General features: G+C 36.8%; 1 protein-coding gene across 1 annotated transcript; it reads left to right on the plus strand.

Annotated features, from left to right (window-relative positions):
- The first annotated feature begins 15,113 nt into the window (after positions 1-15,113).
- Positions 15,114-20,420, plus strand: LOC107960169 (fumarylacetoacetase). Its single transcript, XM_016896450.2, has 14 exons — positions 15,114-15,502; positions 15,601-15,679; positions 16,345-16,403; positions 16,482-16,606; positions 16,704-16,778; positions 17,335-17,410; positions 17,503-17,602; positions 17,695-17,754; positions 17,990-18,060; positions 18,162-18,224; positions 18,783-18,847; positions 19,076-19,172; positions 19,669-19,794; positions 20,059-20,420. Exons 1-14 carry the CDS (start codon positions 15,299-15,301, stop codon positions 20,119-20,121), a joined length of 1,263 nt encoding a protein of 420 aa, XP_016751939.1. The 5' UTR covers positions 15,114-15,298; the 3' UTR covers positions 20,122-20,420.
- The last annotated feature ends 37 nt before the right edge of the window (positions 20,421-20,457 follow it).

The raw sequence follows: 20,457 nt of genomic DNA on the forward strand, positions 1-20,457 counted from the left end.
TTATTTTTTGTCATCTAATTATGACAAATTACAAAATAATCACTTAACTATTTAATTTTGTCTTTTTATCAGCAACTGGATAGTTTTTAAAATTGATATAATAGTTGTTTTAACCATCAACATTTATAAATTATGTCAATTTAATCTGATTCTAAAAAAAAATTTAACCCTCAATATTTATACATTGTGCAGTTTGGTCTCTCTCTTTGTAGTTTTGCTTTTCTTTATGACATCGGGGGTTAATCTTAAAAGAATTAGAAAAGATAAAATTTATTATATTGGATTTTTCAATTGTAGCGACGTAAAAATTTTAGCTTAGCTTGGTCGCTAATTGTGGCGATTTATTGAAAAAAGTTTGAAATTTGACGTTTGATTTTTGAAATAAATAGGGAGTCGCCACCGATCCTTTTTCCTAGGTGTGATCGGACACCTATTAGATCTCTTATTAAAACAAATAAAAGGTTGAGTTTAGGTCTACGTTAAAATCCAGAGAAAATTTAGGGTTCGGGAGTCAGTTACGCGCGAGGAAGGTATTAGCACCCTCGCGACGCCCAAAATTGGTATCTTATTAAACACATGTTGCCTTGATTTTCAAAAATACGAATTCAATTTGACATTTAAGTGTGATCCAATTTAAGGAAATGAGAAGTTGCAAGTTTTTTTTTGTTTTTAGAAGGACGTCCCGTTTTTAACACGAGCCGATTAATTTCACCCAACATAGCGATGAAATCGATGACTTAATGTTAAAATTGATACATTGCCTTATTCTTAAAATTAAAATGTAAAAGTTTTTAAAATGATAGTAAGAAAAATCCAAGAATATTATTGTCAAAAAATGCGAACAATGATGTGAATAATAAAATATATAAAATATTAAATATTAAAATATCAAAATATTAGAATAATAATAATTAATATTGAAAAATAAAAAATAAAATAGAAATAAAAAAGATGTACATAATATATATTAGAAATAATAACGATGTTTAAAAAAATACTATTAATAATACTACATCAATATGTACATATATAAAAATAAATACGTGATAATATTAAAAATATGTACATAATATAGTGTTAAAAATATATACATAATATAGTTAAGATATATACATAAGATAACATGTAGAAAAATATATATATAAATAATATAATATTAAAGATATATAAATAAAATAGTATAAAATATATATATACGTAATATAGAATTTAAAATATACCTAATATATTAAAAGAATATATATAATATAATATTAAGAAATATAATAATAACAAAAAAAGAGAGAGGGAGAGGGTGGGTGATTTTCGGCCACAAGGCCGGCCATCGTCCGGTCGCCGGACCGCCGCCGGCGCCACCGTACACGGCAGCCGGACCTCAAAAAACTTTTTCGGTAAAAATGGATAAGCTTCTTCCTTTTATTTTTTACTTTCGTATAAAAGAAACAAAATAAGATTGAAAGGAAAACAATAAGTAAACAAAGAATTTAAAATGAGAATAGACAAAGAAACCTCTTTTGCTTTGATCTTTGATTAATCTCCAAAAAACCTAGCTTCTCCAAAAACTAGCCTTCACAATAACTCTTCTCCTTGATTACTTTAAAAAGAAACCTCTCCAAAAATCCTTTACAGTAACTTTCTCTCCCAAAAACTCTCAAAAAAAATCCCCCCGGCACAAAATATGAGAAGGCTTATATAGCCATTTACAAAATATTTTTTTATTGTTTATATCTTCATTTGTAGGTACAAGTGGTGGTGGAGCAAGTGTGGTTAGTGGAGTAGGTAATGGAGCAAGTGTGGCTAGTGGATTTGGTGGTGGAGAAGGTGTGGCTAGTGGAGTTGGTGGTGGAAAAGGAGTGGCTAGTGGAGTTGGTGGTGGAAAAGGTGTGGCTAGTTGAGAAAAGTTTAAGTTGTGGGCTAGGTTTTTTTATTTTGATTTGGGCTTAGGGTTTGGGCCATTAGGGTTTTGATGAAAATTGGGCTTTGGGTAGTTAAGATTTTGGGTTTTGGGTTTAATTTTGGTGGGTTAGGTAAGGCTAAATTGGGTTTTGATGTAAATGGGCTAAAATTGGCCTACAACAGCTGCCCCTCTTTGCTTATTATCGTGTAACGAGAATAGAGCAAAGATATAAAGAAAGGCCAATTTTGCCCGGTCTTGCTAAGTATGGACTTCTTTGGTGCTCTTCTCATCCAGGTAGTCTCTTTCCAGTCCATCGCATCTTATAGCTTTGGTTCAATCCACTGCAAATTCGGAGATATGCCTTGTAGCTTCAATCTGTTCCAATGTAATTCAAATATGCTCTTCTATCGCTTCAGTGAGATAAGGTTTTGGGTCTTCTCTTCTGCCACTTTAGAAAGGCAAGATCTGATATCCTCGATTAACTCCACTGCAACTTCAGGGAGACAAAATCTGGTGTCTTCAATCAGCTCTAATATTGATTCTTTACTCGGCATGTGATCTTGAGCTCAACTCATTTCTCGCAATATGAATTGACTCTGTAAAACTAGACATTAAAAACAGAAATTGAAAATAGCTCAGCACGTGAGCCAAGGCTCAACTCACCTCTCGCAAAAGTAGATTTTGAAAATACCTCGACATGTAAACCCAAGGCTCAACTCACATCTCGCAATATGAGTTGATTTTTGAAAAGCAGAAATTGAAAACGCCTCAGTGTGTGACCCGAGGCTCAACTCACCTCTCGCAATATGAGTTGATTTTTTTGAAAAGCATAAATTGAAAATAGCTCAGCATGTGAGCAAATGCTCAACTCACCTCTCACAATATGAGTTGATTCTTTTGAAAAGCAGAAATTGAAAATAGCTCAGCACGTGAGCAAAGGCTCAACTCACTTCTCGCAAAAGTAGATTTTGAAAATACCTCGACATGTGAACCCAAGGCTCAACTCACATCTCGCAATATGAGTTGATTTTTGAAAAATATAAATTGAAAAAAACAGAAATTGAAAAGCAGAAATTAAAAAGACCTCAGCATGTGAGCCGAGACTCAACTCACCTCTCGCAATATGAGTTAATTTTTGAAAATACCTCGACATGTGAACCCAAGGCTCAACTCACATCTCGCAATATGAGTTGATTTTTGAAAAATATAAATTGAAAAAAACAGAAATTGAAAAGCAGAAATTAAAAAGACCTCAGCATGTGAGCCGAGACTCAACTCACCTCTCGCAATATGAGTTAATTTTTGACAAACAGAAATTGAAATTACCTCAGCGTGTCCCGAGGCTCAACTCACCTTTCACAATATGAGTTGATTTTTTTGAAAAACAGAAATTTAAAAATACCTCAGCGTGTCCTGAGGCTCAACTCACCTCTCGCAATATGAGTTGATTTTTTTTACGAACAGAAATTGAAGAACAGAAATTAAAAAGACCTCAGCATGTGAGCCGAGGCTCAACTCACCTCTCGCAATATGAGTTAATTTTTGACAAACAGAAATTGAAATTACCTTAGCGTGTCCCGAGGCTCAACTCACCTTTCGCAATATGAGTTGATTTTTGAAAAATATAAATTGAAAAAACAGAAATTGAAAAGCAGAAATTAAAAGACCTCAGCATGTAAGCCGAAACTCAACTCACCTCTCACAATATGAGTTGATTTTTTTGACAAACAGAAATTGAAAAATACCTCAGCGTGTAAGCCAAGGCTCAACTCACCTCTCGCAATATGAGTTGATTTTTTGAAAAATAAAAATTGAAAACACCTCAGCATGTGAGGCTCAACTCACCTCTCGCAATATGAGTTGATTTTTGAAAAACATAAATTGAGCAGAAATTGAAAATACCTCAACGGGTCTTGAGGTTCAACTCACCTCTCGCAATATGAGTTGATTTTTGATGATAAATTGAAAATACCTCAATGTGACTTGAGGTTCAACTCACCTCTTACAATATGAGTTGATTTTTTGAATTAAAACAGAAATTGAAAATAGAAATGGAAAACACCTCAGCGTCTTGAGGTTCAACTCACCTCTCGCAATATGAGCTGATTTTTTTGAAACACATAAATTAAAAAAAAAGAAATTAAAAATAGAATTTGAAAGGACCTCGACGTGTGGCCCGAGACTCAACTCACCTCTCGCAATATGAGTTGATTCTTTTAAAAAGCAAAAACTGAAAATACCTCAGCGTGTCCCGAGGCTCAACTCACCTCTCACAATATGAGTTGATTTTTTCGATAAAAATAGAATTTGAAAATATCTCAGCGTGTCCTGAGGCTCAACTCACCTCTCGCAATATGAGTTGATTTTTGACAAACAAAAATTGAAATTACCTCAGCGTCTTGAGGCTCAACTCACTTCTCGCAATATGAGTTGATTTTTTTTGAAACATAAATTAAAAAAATGAAAATTGAAAATACCTCAGCGTGTCCTAAGGCTCAACTCACCTCTCGCAATATGAGTTGAAATTAAAACACAAAAATTGAAAATACCTCAGCGTGCCCCGAGGCTCAACTCACCTCTTGCAATATGAGCTGATTTTGAAAAAGTAGAAATTAAAAGGTTCAACCCACCTCTCGCAATATGAGTTGGTTCTTGACAAACAGAAATTGAAATTACCTCATCGTGTCCTGAGGCTCAACTCACCTCTCGCAATATGAATTGAAAAAAATACCACAGTGTGTAATCTGAAGCTCAACTCACCTCTCGCAATATGAGTTGATATTTTTTTAAAAACAGAAATTGAAAATACCTCAGCATGTGAACCGAGGCTCAACTCACCTCTCGCAATATAAGTTGATTTTTTTTTTGAAAACAGAAATTGAAAATACCTCAACGTGTCTTGAGACTCAACTTATTTCTCGCAATATAAGTTGAATTTTGAAAACAGAAATTGAAATTACCTCAGCGTGTCCTGAGGCTCAACTCATTTCTCGCAATATGAGTTGATTTTTTTTAACAACAGAAATTGAAATTACCTCAGCGTGTCTTGAGGCTCAACTCACCTCTAGGAATATGAGTTGATTTTGAAAAACAAAAATTAAAAGGCTTAACTCACATCTCGCAATATGAGTCAATTTAAAACATAAACTAAAAATACCTCGGCGTGCCCCGAGGCTCAACTCACTTCTCGCAATATGAGTTGATTTTGAAAAAAAAATTAAAAATACCTCAACGTGTCTTGAGGCTCAACTCATCTCTCGCAATATGAGTTGATTTTCCTTGGAAAGCATGAATATTAAACATCAAAATACCAAAACCAGTCCTTTGGTAGAACTCGGGTATCTTTTCCTTTGATTCAGTGCGACTCTCATTCAAGATTTCTTGCTTTACTGGATTACCTGTATATGCCATGCATGATGTCATCATGATATGCACATGTTTGTCTTAAATGCCTTTATGCCTACATGATTATGCAGTGCTCCTTAAGCATATTGGTCGTATGTCATTTTCGCCATGATTGTTGAGGATCTGCGTTCATTGCTTTGATTCTCGACCTTCTCTTCAAGCCTCATACCTGTCTTCGAGCTTTACGAGTAATCGACGTTTCTCAGATATCACCCTTTTGCCCTTGGTTAAACTTTGTTATTGCTTTGAAGATCTTGCACTTATCGAATTCTTATTCGGGTAATGCTTGACATTTCTTTTGTTTAGAGTATGTCATTTCACTATTTATCATTAAATAAACATATAATGAGATGCATGAAAATGGTTAGGTAGGGATAAAAAGGATATCTCATATTCCTTTATTTCAAATGTGGCAAACAAAGAAAGTTAACCAATGAGAGTAAAAATGTCAAAAAGAAAGAAAAGGTCGTATTCAACGGATACAAATGCTCTAGATATTCAACACATGAACTCTTCCACGTTCTTCAATCAATAATATTTTCGAGCATGGCTTCTTGCGTAGAAAATTTCGAGCTTTCAGAAGTGCTTCAAATACTGTAGTCTCACTACTTGACCTATCGTTCGACTGCCAGGTTTGTTTCATTAGGACGGCCTCTCGGGTTTTCATCCTAATCTTTTTGTACTAATCAAGACGCCCTTTTTCGGGTTTTCGCCCTGATCTTTTTTTTTAAGATGCCCTTTTCGGGTTTTCATCTTAAGCATAATATTTCTTCACCGCATCTGAATTCACCGGATTCGGTAACTCCTTCTCATCCATCTCGGTAATGATTAAAGCTCCTCCTGAGAATGTCTTTTTTACAATGTATGGTCCTTCCAAATTTAGTGCCCATTTTCCTCGCAGGTCTTTTTGTATTGGGAGAATCTTTCTCAGAACGAGTTCTCCTTCATGGAACTCTCTTGGTCGTACCTTCTTGTCATGGGCTGCGATCATTCTCTTTTGGTACATTTGCCCATGACAAATTGCCCTTAGACGTTTTTCTTCAATGAGGTTCAACTGATCATATCGAGCTCGAACCCATTCTGCTTCTTCTAACTTTGATTCCATCAATACTCGCAGAGAGGGGATCTCAACCTCGATAAGTAGCACAGCTTCCATTCCATAGACTAGAGAGAAAGGAGTGCTCCCGTAGATGTTCGCACAGATGTGCGATATGCAAACAAAGAAATGGAAGTTTCTCGTGCCAATCTTTATATGTCTCAGTCATTTTCCCAATGATCCTCTTAATGTTCTTGTTAGCTGCTTCAACAGCCCCGTTCATCTTTGGGCGATAGGGCGAGGAATTATGATGCTTTATTTGGAACTGCTCGCACACTTCTTTCATCATCTTATTGTTCAGATTCGTGGCATTATCTGAGATGATTCTTTCAGGCAAACCATATCGGCAAATGATTTTCTTTTTCAAAAACTTGCACACTGCAGTCTTCGTCACATTGGCAAACAAAGCGGCTTCAATCCATTTTGTGAAGTAATCGATAACCACAAAAATGAATCGATGTCCATTTGAAGCTTTTGGAGAAATTGACCCTATGACATCCATGCCCCACATAGAAAAAGGCCACGGAGAAGTCATGACATGAAGGGGTGAAGGGGCTACATGAATTTTATCGCCGTAGATTTGACATTTGTGGCATTTTCTGGCAAAATTGATGCAGTCACTTTCCATTGTCAGCCAATAATAACCGAGTCTCATGATCTTTCTGGCCATATTGAAACCATTGGCATGCGTTCCGCAAATTCCCTCATGGACCTATTCAAGTATTTTTCTGGCTTCAACATCATCCACACATCTCAAAAGCATCTGATCCTTTTCTCTTTTATACAGGATATCCCCATCAAGAACAAATCCCGCTGCCATTCTTCTAATTGTTCTTTTATCATTCTCATTCGCTTGTTCGGGATACCTTTGATTCTTGGTATATTCTAAGATATCATGGAACCAAGGCCGTCCGTCTACTTCTTTCTCAATGCTACAACAGTGTGCAGGGACCTCGTATATGCTCATTTTGAGGGGCATTATTTCTGCTTCTCTACTTGCTTTGAACATTGAAGCCAAAGTGGCTAGGGCATCAGCCAGTTGGTTTTCTTCTCGTGGGAAGTAATGAAAAGTTATTTCTTTGAATTCCTTGATCACTCCAGCCACTAAATCGCTGTACTTAATCAATTTTGAGTCCTTCACTTTCCATTCTCCACGGATTTGGTAAATCACTAGGGCTAAGTCCCCGTACACCTCCAAGATCTCGATGTTTCGTTCGATAGCTGCACGAAGCCCCATGATACAGGCCTCATTCTGCGATATTATTGGTACAGAAGAAGTTCAGTCTTGCAGTGAACGGATAATGATTCCCGTCTGGTGATACCAGGATTGCTCCAATTACATGCCCTAAAGCATTTGACGCACCATCAAAGCACATCTTCCATGACTTCTCTTTTGATGACTCGGATTCTATTTCTGTGATGCACATTAAGTCTTCGTCTGGGAAATCGAATCTTAAAGGCTCATATTCCTCTATCGTTCGAGTTGCTAAGAAGTCAGCTATTGCGCTCCCTTTTATCGACTTCTGACTTACATAGGCAATGTCATATTCCGAAAGGAGAATCTGCCATCGTGCCATTCTTCCTGATAGTGCCGGCGATTCCATCATGTATTTTATTGGGTCCAGCTTTGAAATTAGCCATGTCGTGTGATACAACATATATTGTCTGAGTCTCCGAGCTACCCAAACCAGAGCGCAACAATATTTCTCAATGGACGAATATTTTGCCTCATATTCAATGAACTTTTTGCTGAGGTAGTAGATCGCCTTTTCTTTCTTTCCTGACTCGTCATGTTATCCCAGTACGCCACCCATTGAACTTTCGAACACTATCAGATACAAAATTAATGGTCTTCCCGGAGTTGGCGGTACTAGCACTGGAGGACTGGACAAATATTGTTTTATCTTATCAAAGGTCACTTGGCATTCCTCATTCCATTCTCCCGGGTTATGTTTTCGAAGAAGCCGAAAGATTGGGTCGCATTGGTTGGTAAGTTGAGCGATAAATCGGACGATGTAATTTAATCTCCCTAAAAATCCTCTAACTTCCTTTTGCGTGCGCGGAGGTGGTAATTCTTGGATGGCTTTTATTTTATCTAGATCAACTTCGATACCTCTTTCACTGACAATGAAGCCTAGCAACTTTCCCGAGGTAGCCCCGAATGTACATTTGGCTGGATTAAGCTTTAGCTGAAACTTTCTCAGCCTTTCAAACAACTTCTTGAGGTTCATTACATGCTCTTCTTCTCCTCGAGATTTAGCAATCATATTATCGACGTAGACCTCTAGTTCTTTATGTATCATGTCATGGAATAACGTCACCATAGCCCTCTGATATGTTGCCCCAGCATTCTTTAACCCGAATGGCATCACCTTGTAGCAGAACGTTCCCCACATTGTTATGAAGGTAGTTTTCTCCATATCCTCAGGGGCCATCTTGATTTGATTATACCCCGAGAATCTATCCATGAAAGAAAACAATGAATGTTTTGCTGTGTTGTCCACCAACGTGTCAATATGTGGCAAGGGAAAATTATCTTTTGGGCTTGCTCGATTCAGGTCACGGTAATTCATGCACATTCGTACTTTTCCATCTTTCTTTGGTACCGGGACTATGTTAGCCACCCATTCTGGATATTTGGAGGCTTGTAGGAAGCCAACGTCAAATTGCTTCTTGACTTCCTCTTTTATTTTCAACAGTATTTCGGGCCTTATCCGTCTTAATTTTTGCTGGATGGGCTTGCAATCTGGCTTTAATGGGAGCTTATGGACCACTAAATCTTCATCTAGCCCTGGCATGTCCTGGTATGACCACGCGAAAACATCTTTGTATTCGCGGAGTAAAGTGATCAAACTATGCCTGGTACTTTCTGAAATAGAAGTCCCAATCTTCACTTCTTGTTTCCTCTCTTCAGTGCCCAAATTTATTGTTTCCACAGATTCTTCATGAGGCAGAACCTGTTTATCCTCTTGCTCCACCATTCTTAACAATTCAGGAGACGAGACATAATCTTCAGTATTTTCTTCGGCTTCAAATTCTCCTAAGCAAACAGCCTTCTCAAAATCAATTTCAAGATTCGTAACGGGCTTATTCATGTCGTCAATATCTGAGCACCTGAAAGTTGAATGGAAAAGGAAGCTATCGGGGGATATCCAAGTATTGGAAACAACAAACAAAATGTTATGTCATGGCAATGAGGCAAATGTAAGGATAGGCTATAAAATGAGAAAATGATTATGAAATTAGTGATAATACGAAAAATCGTGACAAAATGCATCTTCATTGATATTCACTTAAATGATAAAGAGCGAATGCAAGCTCCTACAAAAGAATTCTATTATATCTAAGGACACAATAGAATGCTAATGTTTGAGCATTACTCTGAAGACTTATAAACTACAAGAAGGTCCTCGACAGTCCAATTGTTCAACATGAAACCAGGGGGACAAAGGCGTATCCTTGAGACATCTTTACTTGTGTCAGCTCCTTTGTCAATGACATTTATACTGATGTTCTGAAAACCCTTTTCGATCATTAACATTGTGCCTTGTGCATTGTCCTGCCTCGGGTATATCATTCCCGCAGACGTAAATGTTCTTGACAAATGAGGGAATTCCATAGGCTCCCATTCTGGTTCTCGGCCTAAGGTTCTCGCGATCCTTCTTTCTTGATCTTTCTTCCACTGTCTTCTTCTTTGATGCATGTCCGGCTGGAACCCCAAACCGTATCGGGCCTTATGATGCACTGGTTTTAGAGCCCTGACTATTCCTTCCAGATATCTCCCTAAACCTCTTCTCACTCGAGCTCCCCTTCCTACAGTCAACTTGACACCCATTCTAGTATTTCTCTACAATTTAGGCACGGGAATTTTGTTTCCCTCAGTGAAGAATGTGGCATTGACGAATTCAAGGGATCGGAAGGAGCATTCCACTACGTCCTTGCTCACTTCAAGGTATGGCGCATCAGCAGAGATAGATGCGACAATGTCTTCTTCTCCCTCGACAGTGACCAAACAGCCATCCATGATAAATTTCACCTTTTGATGGAGGGATGATGGGACCGCTCCAGTAGAATGGATCCAGGGTCTTCCCAAAAGGTAGTTATATGAGGATGTAATGTCCATGACTTGGAACTCGACATCATATATATAGGGACCCACTTCTAGAGGGATCTCAATTTTTTCCATGACTTCACGCCTTGTCCTGTCGAATGCCCTTACCGTAGAATGACAGGGCCTTAAATGGGACAGATCCATCGAAATTCTAGAAAGCGTGGCCAAAGGCATAACGTTGAGTGCCGAACCATTATCGATGAGCACGTTCGGTATTATGTAGCCCTTGTAACGGGTTGTGATATGCAATACTTTCACTGAGCCTCTACCATTGGGCGGTATTTCATCATCACTAAAAGAAATGAAATTATCTGCATTCAAGTTGTTCATCCACCTATCCAGTTTTTCAACGGATACATTGTTTGCCACATAAGCTTGATTTAACACTTTCAGCAGAGCGTTTCAGTGTGGTTCTGAATTCTACAGCAGAGATAATACCGAGATTCGCGCTGGCTGCTTACTCAATTATTCTACCACATTGTATTCACTGTGCTTGATAAATTTTAAGAATTCTTGTGCTTCCTCCTCGTCCACAGGATTTTTAGCTTCTTGTTCAGGCGCAGTTTCATGCTCATCATCGGTCACATGCATCGGTGCTTTTCCTTTCTGTTTCAAGTCACTGTTCTTCTTTATCTCCTTCGAATAACATCTTCCACTACGAGTGAAATGACCTAATTCCCCGACGCTTCCAGTCATGGCTTTGGGTTTTTCATCTTCAGGTGTGACGATATTAACGTCATATTTCCATGGTACTGCTTTATTGTCCTTGTAAGGGAAAGAAGATGGTACTTCGATTATCATTTTTGGTTTCACCGGCTCTTTCGTTGCATCGTAATAAATTACTAACGGTTGATCAGCGCTATAAGGGGGACCTGATGACTGGCTATCAGAGGCGCATACTTCTCTTTCATTGGTCTCTTCCCTTTTGTTAAGGATCTTAATCTCCTTATTATCCATCCGGTCTTGAAGCAACCTTTTAAATTCCTCACACGACTGAATGTCGTGTCCCACAATTCCATGGAAATTGCAAAAACTTTGACCTTCTTCTCCGAGAATTCTATCGGGGTGACAAATCAATCCTTTCTTAACCAGTACCTCCCAGATTTTCTGCAGAGGCGTCCTTATTTCCGAAACACATCTTCTGACTTTCCATTCGTCCACTTTCCCCACTATGCTCACATCCCTTTCGATATGGTTAGGGAATGGGTTCCCAGTTGCATTACTGGCACTATCGAATCGTAGGATACCTGCATCAATGAGTCCTTGAACTCTTCTCTTAAAGGCTAGGCAGTTTTTCGTGGAATGTCCCTGGTTTCCCGTATGGTATGCACAACTAGCGAATTGTATGTTTTAACCTCAGCGAACGAGTATGGAATATGCAATGAATGAATGAATGCATGAATGTCAAATGACTGTTAGTCATGAAAGCAATGCAAGAAATTGGTGTTAATTTCAAGATAGCCCCTATTTAGGCATTTCCTTAATCAAAAGAGTCTATTACACAACGTTTCGGTCACTCGTGTAATTGACTCCTCTATCAGAAACCCCTTTTTGGAAACCAATCTCTAATCAACCATTTCCTAACAAGATGTATATGATACATGATGAAAAATAGAAATACAGACAAACAACATTGGTTAGCAAAACACATATGATCAGAGAAAAATTGTGGAAAATCTAACAAATTAAGCTACTTGGTCCAATGGACTCGATTCCCTTGCATAGAAAGCGAAAGTGCAAAAGGTAAGAGGCGTTCCTCCCGTGCACTTATTTTGGTGACTACTAAACGGACGGAGGTTCAGCATGGCTCTAGTTAGGTGGCTCGTATGGTTCATTATATGCGGTTTTGGTTCTAGATAGGTACTCGAATTGCCCGTACTATCATCTACTAAGATTAACACGGAGCCTCGGTCATAGCCTATCACAGGCTCACGAGTTCAATTCGAGGGGTTACATTTACTTATGCCTATGCGGAGGGACAAGTTAACTCACGAAAGCATAAATCATATGTAACCCGAAAGTATTCACTAGCCTGTGCGGAGGGACGAGTTAACTCACGAAGGCGTAATGTTTACTTTCACTTAAACGGACGGAGCCCGGGTAGAGAGCTCATGTTATACGAAAATGCAAGTGCACGGTGTGTGGGGAACAACTCATAAACCTTTACGTTTCACTTAAAGAAACTAAACCAAAATTAAAACCATAAAAATTAAAAACTGAAAAACAACCAAATAAGCAAGTTAGAAGAAATATTTACAGCACGATACAAATGCATGAATTTTGAAAACGAGATTTTCGGATCACGACCAAATATTTACTTTGAACAAGGAAATTTGAAAATTTTGACAAAACGTGTTTAATTCCAAACACGACTCTCAAAAAGGCTTTCCCCAGTGGAGTCGCCAGCTGTAGCGACGTAAAAATTTTAGCTTAGCTTGGTCGCTAATTGTGGCGATTTATTGAAAAAAAGTTTGAAATTTGACGTTTGATTTTTGAAATAAACAGGGAGTCGCCACCGATCCTTTTTCCTAGGTGTGATTGGACACCTATTAGATCTCTTATTAAAACAAATAAAAGGTTGAGTTTAGGTCTACGTTAAAATCCAGAGAAAATTTAGGGTTCGGGAGTCAGTTACGCGCGAGGAAGGTATTAGCACCCTCGCGACGCCCAAAATTGGTATCTTATTAAACACATGTTGTCTTGATTTTCAAAAATACGAATTCAATTTGACATTTAAGTGTGATCCGATTGAAGGAAATGAGAAGTTGCAAGTTTTTTTTTGTTTTTTAGAAGGACGTCCCGTTTTTAACACGAGCCGATTAATTTCACCCAACATAGCGATGAAATCGATGACTTAATGTTAAAATTGATACATTGCCTTATTCTTAAAATTAAAATGTAAAAAGTTTATAAAATGATAGTAAAAAAAATCCAAGAATATTTTGTCAAAAAATGCGAACAATGATGTGAATAATAAAATATATAAAATATAAGATATTAAAATATCAAAATATTAGAATAATAATAATTAATATTGAAAAATAAAAAATAAAATAGAAATAAAAAAGATGTACATAATATATATTAGAAATAATAACGATGTTTAAAAAAAATACTATTAATAATACTACATCAATATGTACATATATAAAAAATAAATACGTGATAATATTAAAAATATGTACATAATATAGTGTTAAAAATATATACATAATATAGTTAAGATATATACATAAGATAACATGTAGAAAAATATATATATAAATAATATAATATTAAAGATATATAAATAAAATAGTATAAAATATATATATACGTAATATAGAATTTAAATATACCTAATATATTAAAAGAATATATATAGTATAATATTAAGAAATATAATAATAACAAAAAAAGAGAGAGGGAGAGGGTGGGTGATTTTCGGCCACAAGGCCGGCCATCGTCCGGTCGCCGGACCGCCGCCGACGCCACCGTACACGGCAGCCGGACCTCAAAAAACTTTTTCGGTAAAAATGGATAAGCTTCTTCCTTTTATTTTTTACTTTCGTATAAAAGAAACAAAATAAGATTGAAAGGAAAACAATAAGTAAACAAAGAACTTAAAATGAGAATAGACAAAGAAACCTCTTTTGTTTTGATCTTTGATTAATCTCCAAAAAACTTAGCTTCTCCAAAAACTAGCCTTCACAATAACTCTTCTCCTTGATTACTTTAAAAAGAAACCTCTCCAAAAATCCTTTACAGTAACTTTCTCTCCCAAAAACTCTCAAAAAAAAAATCCCCCCGGCACAAAATATGAGAAGGCTTATATAGCCATTTACAAAATATTTTTTTATTGTTTATATCTTCATTTGTAGGTACAAGTGGTGGTGGAGCAAGTGTGGTTAGTGGAGTAGGTAATGGAGCAAGTGTGGCTAGTGGATTTGGTGGTGGAGAAGGTGTGGCTAGTAGAGTTGGTGGTGGAAAAGGAGTGGCTAGTGGAGTTGGTGGTGGAAAAGGTGTGGCTAGTGGAGTTGGTGGTGGAAAAGGTATGGCTAGTTGAGAAAAATTTAAGTTGTGGGCTAGGTTTTTTTTATTTTGATTTGGGCTTAGGGTTTGGGCCATTGGGGTTTTGATGAAAATTGGGCTTTGGGTAGTTAAGATTTTGAGTTTTGGGTTTAATTTTGGTGGGTTAGGTAAGGCTAAATTGGGTTTTGATGTAAATGGGCTAAAATTGGCCTACAACATCAATATTTCTATTTTTGTATATTTTTAATCAAATTTAGTTGATAAATTTAATTTTTTTAGCTTTTTTGATAAAAGTGTCATAAAGAAAAGCATAACTACAAAAGAGAACAAGTTACACAATGTATAAATATTGAAGGTTTGATTTTTTTAGAATCAAGACTAAATTGAAAAAATGTATAAATATTGAGGGTTAAAACTATAATTATGTCAATTTAAAAAGTTCTAATAGTTAGCTTGGTGACAAAAAAAATAAAATTGAATAATTAGGTGACAAAAAAATTATTAATAATTGGGGGACTACTAGTGTAATTTACCAAATATTCTACCTACCAAAGAATTACAAAATTTACAGTGAAGTAAAAAGACTGAATTGAAAAGTTGGTAGCGTCGTGCTTGTCCTCCTCCTTCGTTGAAAATGATGATGGCATCGGCAACTACCTCACATGTGAGGTCCATTATAAATACCCACATTCATTGAAACTAACTCACTCTCACCTCTCTACTTACTCCACCACAGCTTGCTTCACCCTTCACCTTAGCCCCCCATTTCTGTGCGAAAATGGCTTTGAAATCCTTCATCCATGTCCATCCCGACTCCCATTTCCCCATCCAAAACCTTCCTTACGGAGCATTCAAAACCCATTCTACTACACTCCCCCGTCTCGGCGTCGCAATTGGTGACTACGTTTTGGACCTCTCCGAGATCGCTAAATCCGGTCTGTTCAACAGCCCTTTACTCGCCGGTTCCGATTGCTTCCTTCAGGTTTTCCATTTCTGTCTCTTAGTTTCTTAAGAATTCTTAAGCTGGGAGTTTTATAAAGCTTAAATTAATTGATTGCAATTGATTGGTTTTTGTGCCAGCCTACTTTGAACAAATTTCTAGCTATGGGACGACCTGCTTGGAAAGAAGCACGTGATACTCTTCAAAAGCTATTGTCATGTATGTCTTCATGATTGTATTACTCGGATTCTTTATGTTGAACTTATATTCAAACATGGGTACGAAATATTAATTTATATTTCTATCATTTTTTAAGGGACTAAACAGATTTTTTTTTTCATATTTTTTTGGGGGGGGGGGCAAAGTGAGATTTTACCATGGATTAACTTGTAACTTTATTACTTCTAAAGGGGCTGAACAGAAAATTTTCATTTGGGGCAAGGCCCCTGCCAGCCCCTGCACATACTTGTATCTAATGCTCATGCCTGAGACAGAATAAGTTACTTCGGTTTTGCTGATAACATGAATAATATTATTACCAAGTATTCAATACTCATACCCGAGTCTGAATAAGATGATTTTGCTGATAGAATGAATAAGATGCTCATACCTGTATTCAATACTCGTACTGAGTCTGAATATGATACTTGATTTTGCTGATAGCATGAATAAGACACTCATATATCTGTATTCAATACTCATACCCGAGTCCGAGTAAGATACTCGATTTTGCTGAGAGCATGAACGTTATTAGTACCAAGTATTATTGAAGTTGCAATAGTATGGTTTTTAGCTTAATGTAGTTTTCGGTTGAAATGAAGATTAAGATTCATTTTTGATATTTGGAAGGGGGAAATTTTGACCATTTTTATGGATCTGTGCAGCTACAGAACCAGCTTTGCGTGATAATATGGAGTTGAGGCAGAAAGCACTGGTGCCAATGGTAAGAATATCTAGTGTGTTTCAGTATGTTATCAGTGTGAAGTTGTTCTGTTTTACGATTTTGTTGTGAAATCTTTAGAGCGAAGTGGAAATGGTTCTTCCTATGGAAATTGGAGATTACACAGACTTCTTTTCATCAATGCATCATGCTAAGAACTGTGGAACCATATTTATTGGACCTAAAAACCCCATTTCACCTAACTGGTAAATCTTACTTTTGAAAGTTTTAACAAATGAAAGAGTGATGGCTTATTTTCCTTATTTTCGAAACTCATAAGCATGGCTATTCTACCCTATCCAGGTTCCGTCTTCCTATTGCATATCATGGACGAGCATCTTCAGTTGTCATCTCTGGAACTGATATTATTAGACCAAGGTTAGAAGTTCATATGACTTATTCCGGTTAAAGTATCATGGAGGCCATTGTACTAGAAATCAGATTGCATTTTGTCCCCTCTACTAAAAAATAAGCAAATTAGTCCCTATACGTTAGAGCAAAGAGCAAAGAGCAAACTAGTCCTCTTGTTAAAAATTCCATCCATTTCTAGTGTTAAAAACTAATCCATGTATGTCTAAATGAGGTATACGTGGCACGTCACGTGTAATTGACTGGTTATTCTATCAGTCAAGTCAAATTTTAACAGCAAAAATGGATGAAATTTTTAACAAAAGGACTAATTTGCTCTTTTATCTAATGTACAAGGACTAATTTGATCATTTTTTTAGTAAAGGGGGCAAAATGTAATCTGATTCTTAATACAGGAGCCTCCATGGTACTTTTACCACTTATTCCTTATATTTTAAGCTAAAACTTTTTGCAAGTATATGGAACTTCATATATAATTTCAGTCAAAATGTTCAGACTCATTTCTTTTAATTAGTGATTGAGATACTAGCATAGCTGTTGTAATGGCCTTAGTTCATTGTTCTAGGGGTCAAGGGCATCCAACTGGTAACTCTACACCATATTTTGGTCCTTCATTGAAGCTAGATTTTGAACTTGAAATGGTCAGCCTTTCATTTTATTGTCATCATGTTATTCTCTTATTGCACGCTCACCATGAGTTATTCTCTTATATGGTCTCTTACCAATCTGGCAGGCTACTATAGTTGGTCCAGGAAATGAATTAGGAAAAACTATAGATGTTAATGAGGCTGCAGATCATATCTTTGGTGTTGTCTTGATGAACGATTGGAGCGGTATGATTATGTTTAGTTGCTTCACTTCATCATCCTCATTTCTTTCCAACAAAATTTCAATAGCTTATTTAAAAGAAACTCGGTTTTGGCAGCTCGAGATATTCAGGCATGGGAATATGTTCCTCTTGGACCCTTTCTTGGAAAGAGTTTTGGTAAGTACTAGTGTATGTCACCCGTGTCTGACATATATGTGGATGTAGGAATAGGGACCCTAAAAGGCCCTCCAAATACACGGAGAAACATAGAAACAGTTCAACATACTCGTGTTAGACACATACTCATATCCGACACTCACACTTTAGCCTTAAGTAACATAGGATGACTTTGATTCTCCATAGGTTGTTATAGTTGGAATTTACATTCCCCCCCCCCCCTTTCATCTTTTAGGTACTACAATATCACCTTGGATTGTGACCCTAGATGCTCTACAGCCTTTCGCATGTGATGCTCCTAAGCAGGTATCTTAAATCTTAAAGCAATTTGAGCTGTTTTCCCCCTATTCTCTTTAATGGCCACTATTCTTAATACAACTAGCTGAAGAGGCCTATTATCATTGCAGGATCCCCCTCCACTGCCATATTTGGCTGAGAAGATATCCAAAAATTATGATATTGCATTGGAGGTAGCATCTAGCAGCTTAACAGATATATATCCCATTTGACTTTCAATACTTCACTATTCATCTTATTCTTCCATATTATACTCTAACACACTTCTTTTCCCTAGTTTCTTGTTCTTGAATTACAAAGTGAAAGTACCATGGATGCCCCTATACTAGGAGTCAGATTGAATTTTGCTCCATTTCATCAAAAAAAGGGCAAATTAGTTATTGCACCTTAGATAAAAAAGCAAACCAGTCCTTCTGTTAAATGTTTCATCCATTTCTACTGTTAAAAGTCCGCTTGGCTAATGGAATAATCAAATAGTTACATGTGGCGTGCCACGTGTACCTCATGTTGGCATACAAGGACTAGTTTTTATTTGTAGAAATGGATGAAATTTTTAACGGAAGGACCAGTTTGCTCTTTGATCTAATATACAATCACTAATTTTCCAATTTTTTTAGTGAAGGGAGCAAAATGCAATCCAACTCCTAGTATAAGAGCTTCCATGTACTTTTACCGAATTACAAATGCTTAAATTTTATAAAATTCTTGTGGCAACCTTTTCTTGCTTCTAGGTTCAAATTAAACCTTCTGGACAAAAGGATTCAAGTGTGGTTACAAGAAGTAATCTCAAGAACCTGTAAGGAGTTCGAAGTCACTAGTGCTCTTATTAATTTGAAAGTGTCTTCGGATGAGAGTCGTATTTTTCCCTTAATGAACCGAAGAAAATCGATATTGCTTGAACTGAAGATGTTGCATATCTATCTATACTTTTTTTAACATATGCTAATTTGCTCATTTTCAAAAGTGTACTGAATACTTGGCCAAAAAGAATCATTTACTGAAATTTGTACAACCTTTGTAACAGATATTGGACATTGACTCAACAGCTAGCACACCATACAATCAACGGTTGCAACCTGAGGCCTGGTGATCTGCTTGGAACTGGGACCATTAGTGGGCCTGTATGTTTCTTACCTACTCTTCACGTTTTACTTTTTCCGTTGTATATATATGCCAATCCACATACTGAGTAATCATGTAATCGTATATGCATTAGATATTTGTCCAACTTCATCCACTACTCTTTGTCCATTTGCCTCTTGTATTCAGTGTACCTTTGATCCGTACTGAACATGACAGCCAAGATATCATATGTGCTTACCTTAGACACTCATTTAAGCCAATACTTTTAACGATATATAGGTGACTAATATTAAAGCAAAGTAAGAAGTTCAAGAAACACATTGATTAAAATTTCGGCATTTTTAGTTGGTTTTTCATCGCAGTGGGAATGGCTATGCTACTAATTGTATGAATTCAGTATTGACATATGTGAGTTACATTATGATAGTCAATGGGTCATTGCTGCATCTATTTTCAAATCTTCAATATTTCGAACAATAACTGTAAATTATGTGGCAACGTTTGCTCAAAGTTCAGCCTCTGTGTTTCGAGCAGGAGCCAGATTCTCTTGGGTGTTTGCTGGAACTAACATGGAATGGACAGAAATCATTGTTGTTAAACGGGACAACCCGAAAGTTCTTAGAAGATGGGGATGAAGTAATCTTCACTGGCTGCTGCAAGGTACTTCTCTCAGCTTCACTAGTTGCAAATATATTCTAGTAACTCGTGTATCACCCATCATATGCAATTACTTGATAGGCTGAGTCTATATTTGAAGGAATTTTAGAATATTATACCTTCATACCTAGACCTGTCAATTCTGATCCGATCTTGAAAAACCGAATCAATTCGTTTAATCATAAAAAGATAACCTGAATTTGTCCAACCTGAACTCAACCCTGAAATGAAAAGTAATGACATTTGAGTTGAAATGGCATGAAACAGGGTGATGGTTACAACGTCGGTTTTGGAACCTGCACCGGTAAGGTTGTTCCGCCACGAGATTGAGGGCACTGTTTTTTTCAGAGATAAAAAAAAAGAGCCGAGTAGTTTGCTGTTGCCATTGTTGGTCTTCAGTAGAAATTCTCAGAACTGAATTGGTGGTCTTTCGTGTTGTACACCTATTGTTTAGAATGTTTAGTTGTTTGTAAACCCCTCAATGTCTGTTGAAACCTGGAATTGTCCAATGTGTAATAATAATCACTTTCCACTGACATATGTTTGTACCATAACACGTGTCAAGTATTCATTAGGCTATACGAACGTTTTTGTTTCAAATAAATAAACTCGATCTATCTTTTTTACTAGAGCACGTATCAAATATTCATTAAGCTATACTTGTTT

The sequence above is a fragment of the Gossypium hirsutum genome, chromosome A06 (assembly GCF_007990345.1).
Source record: "Gossypium hirsutum isolate 1008001.06 chromosome A06, Gossypium_hirsutum_v2.1, whole genome shotgun sequence".
Taxonomy (NCBI): domain Eukaryota; kingdom Viridiplantae; phylum Streptophyta; class Magnoliopsida; order Malvales; family Malvaceae; genus Gossypium; species Gossypium hirsutum.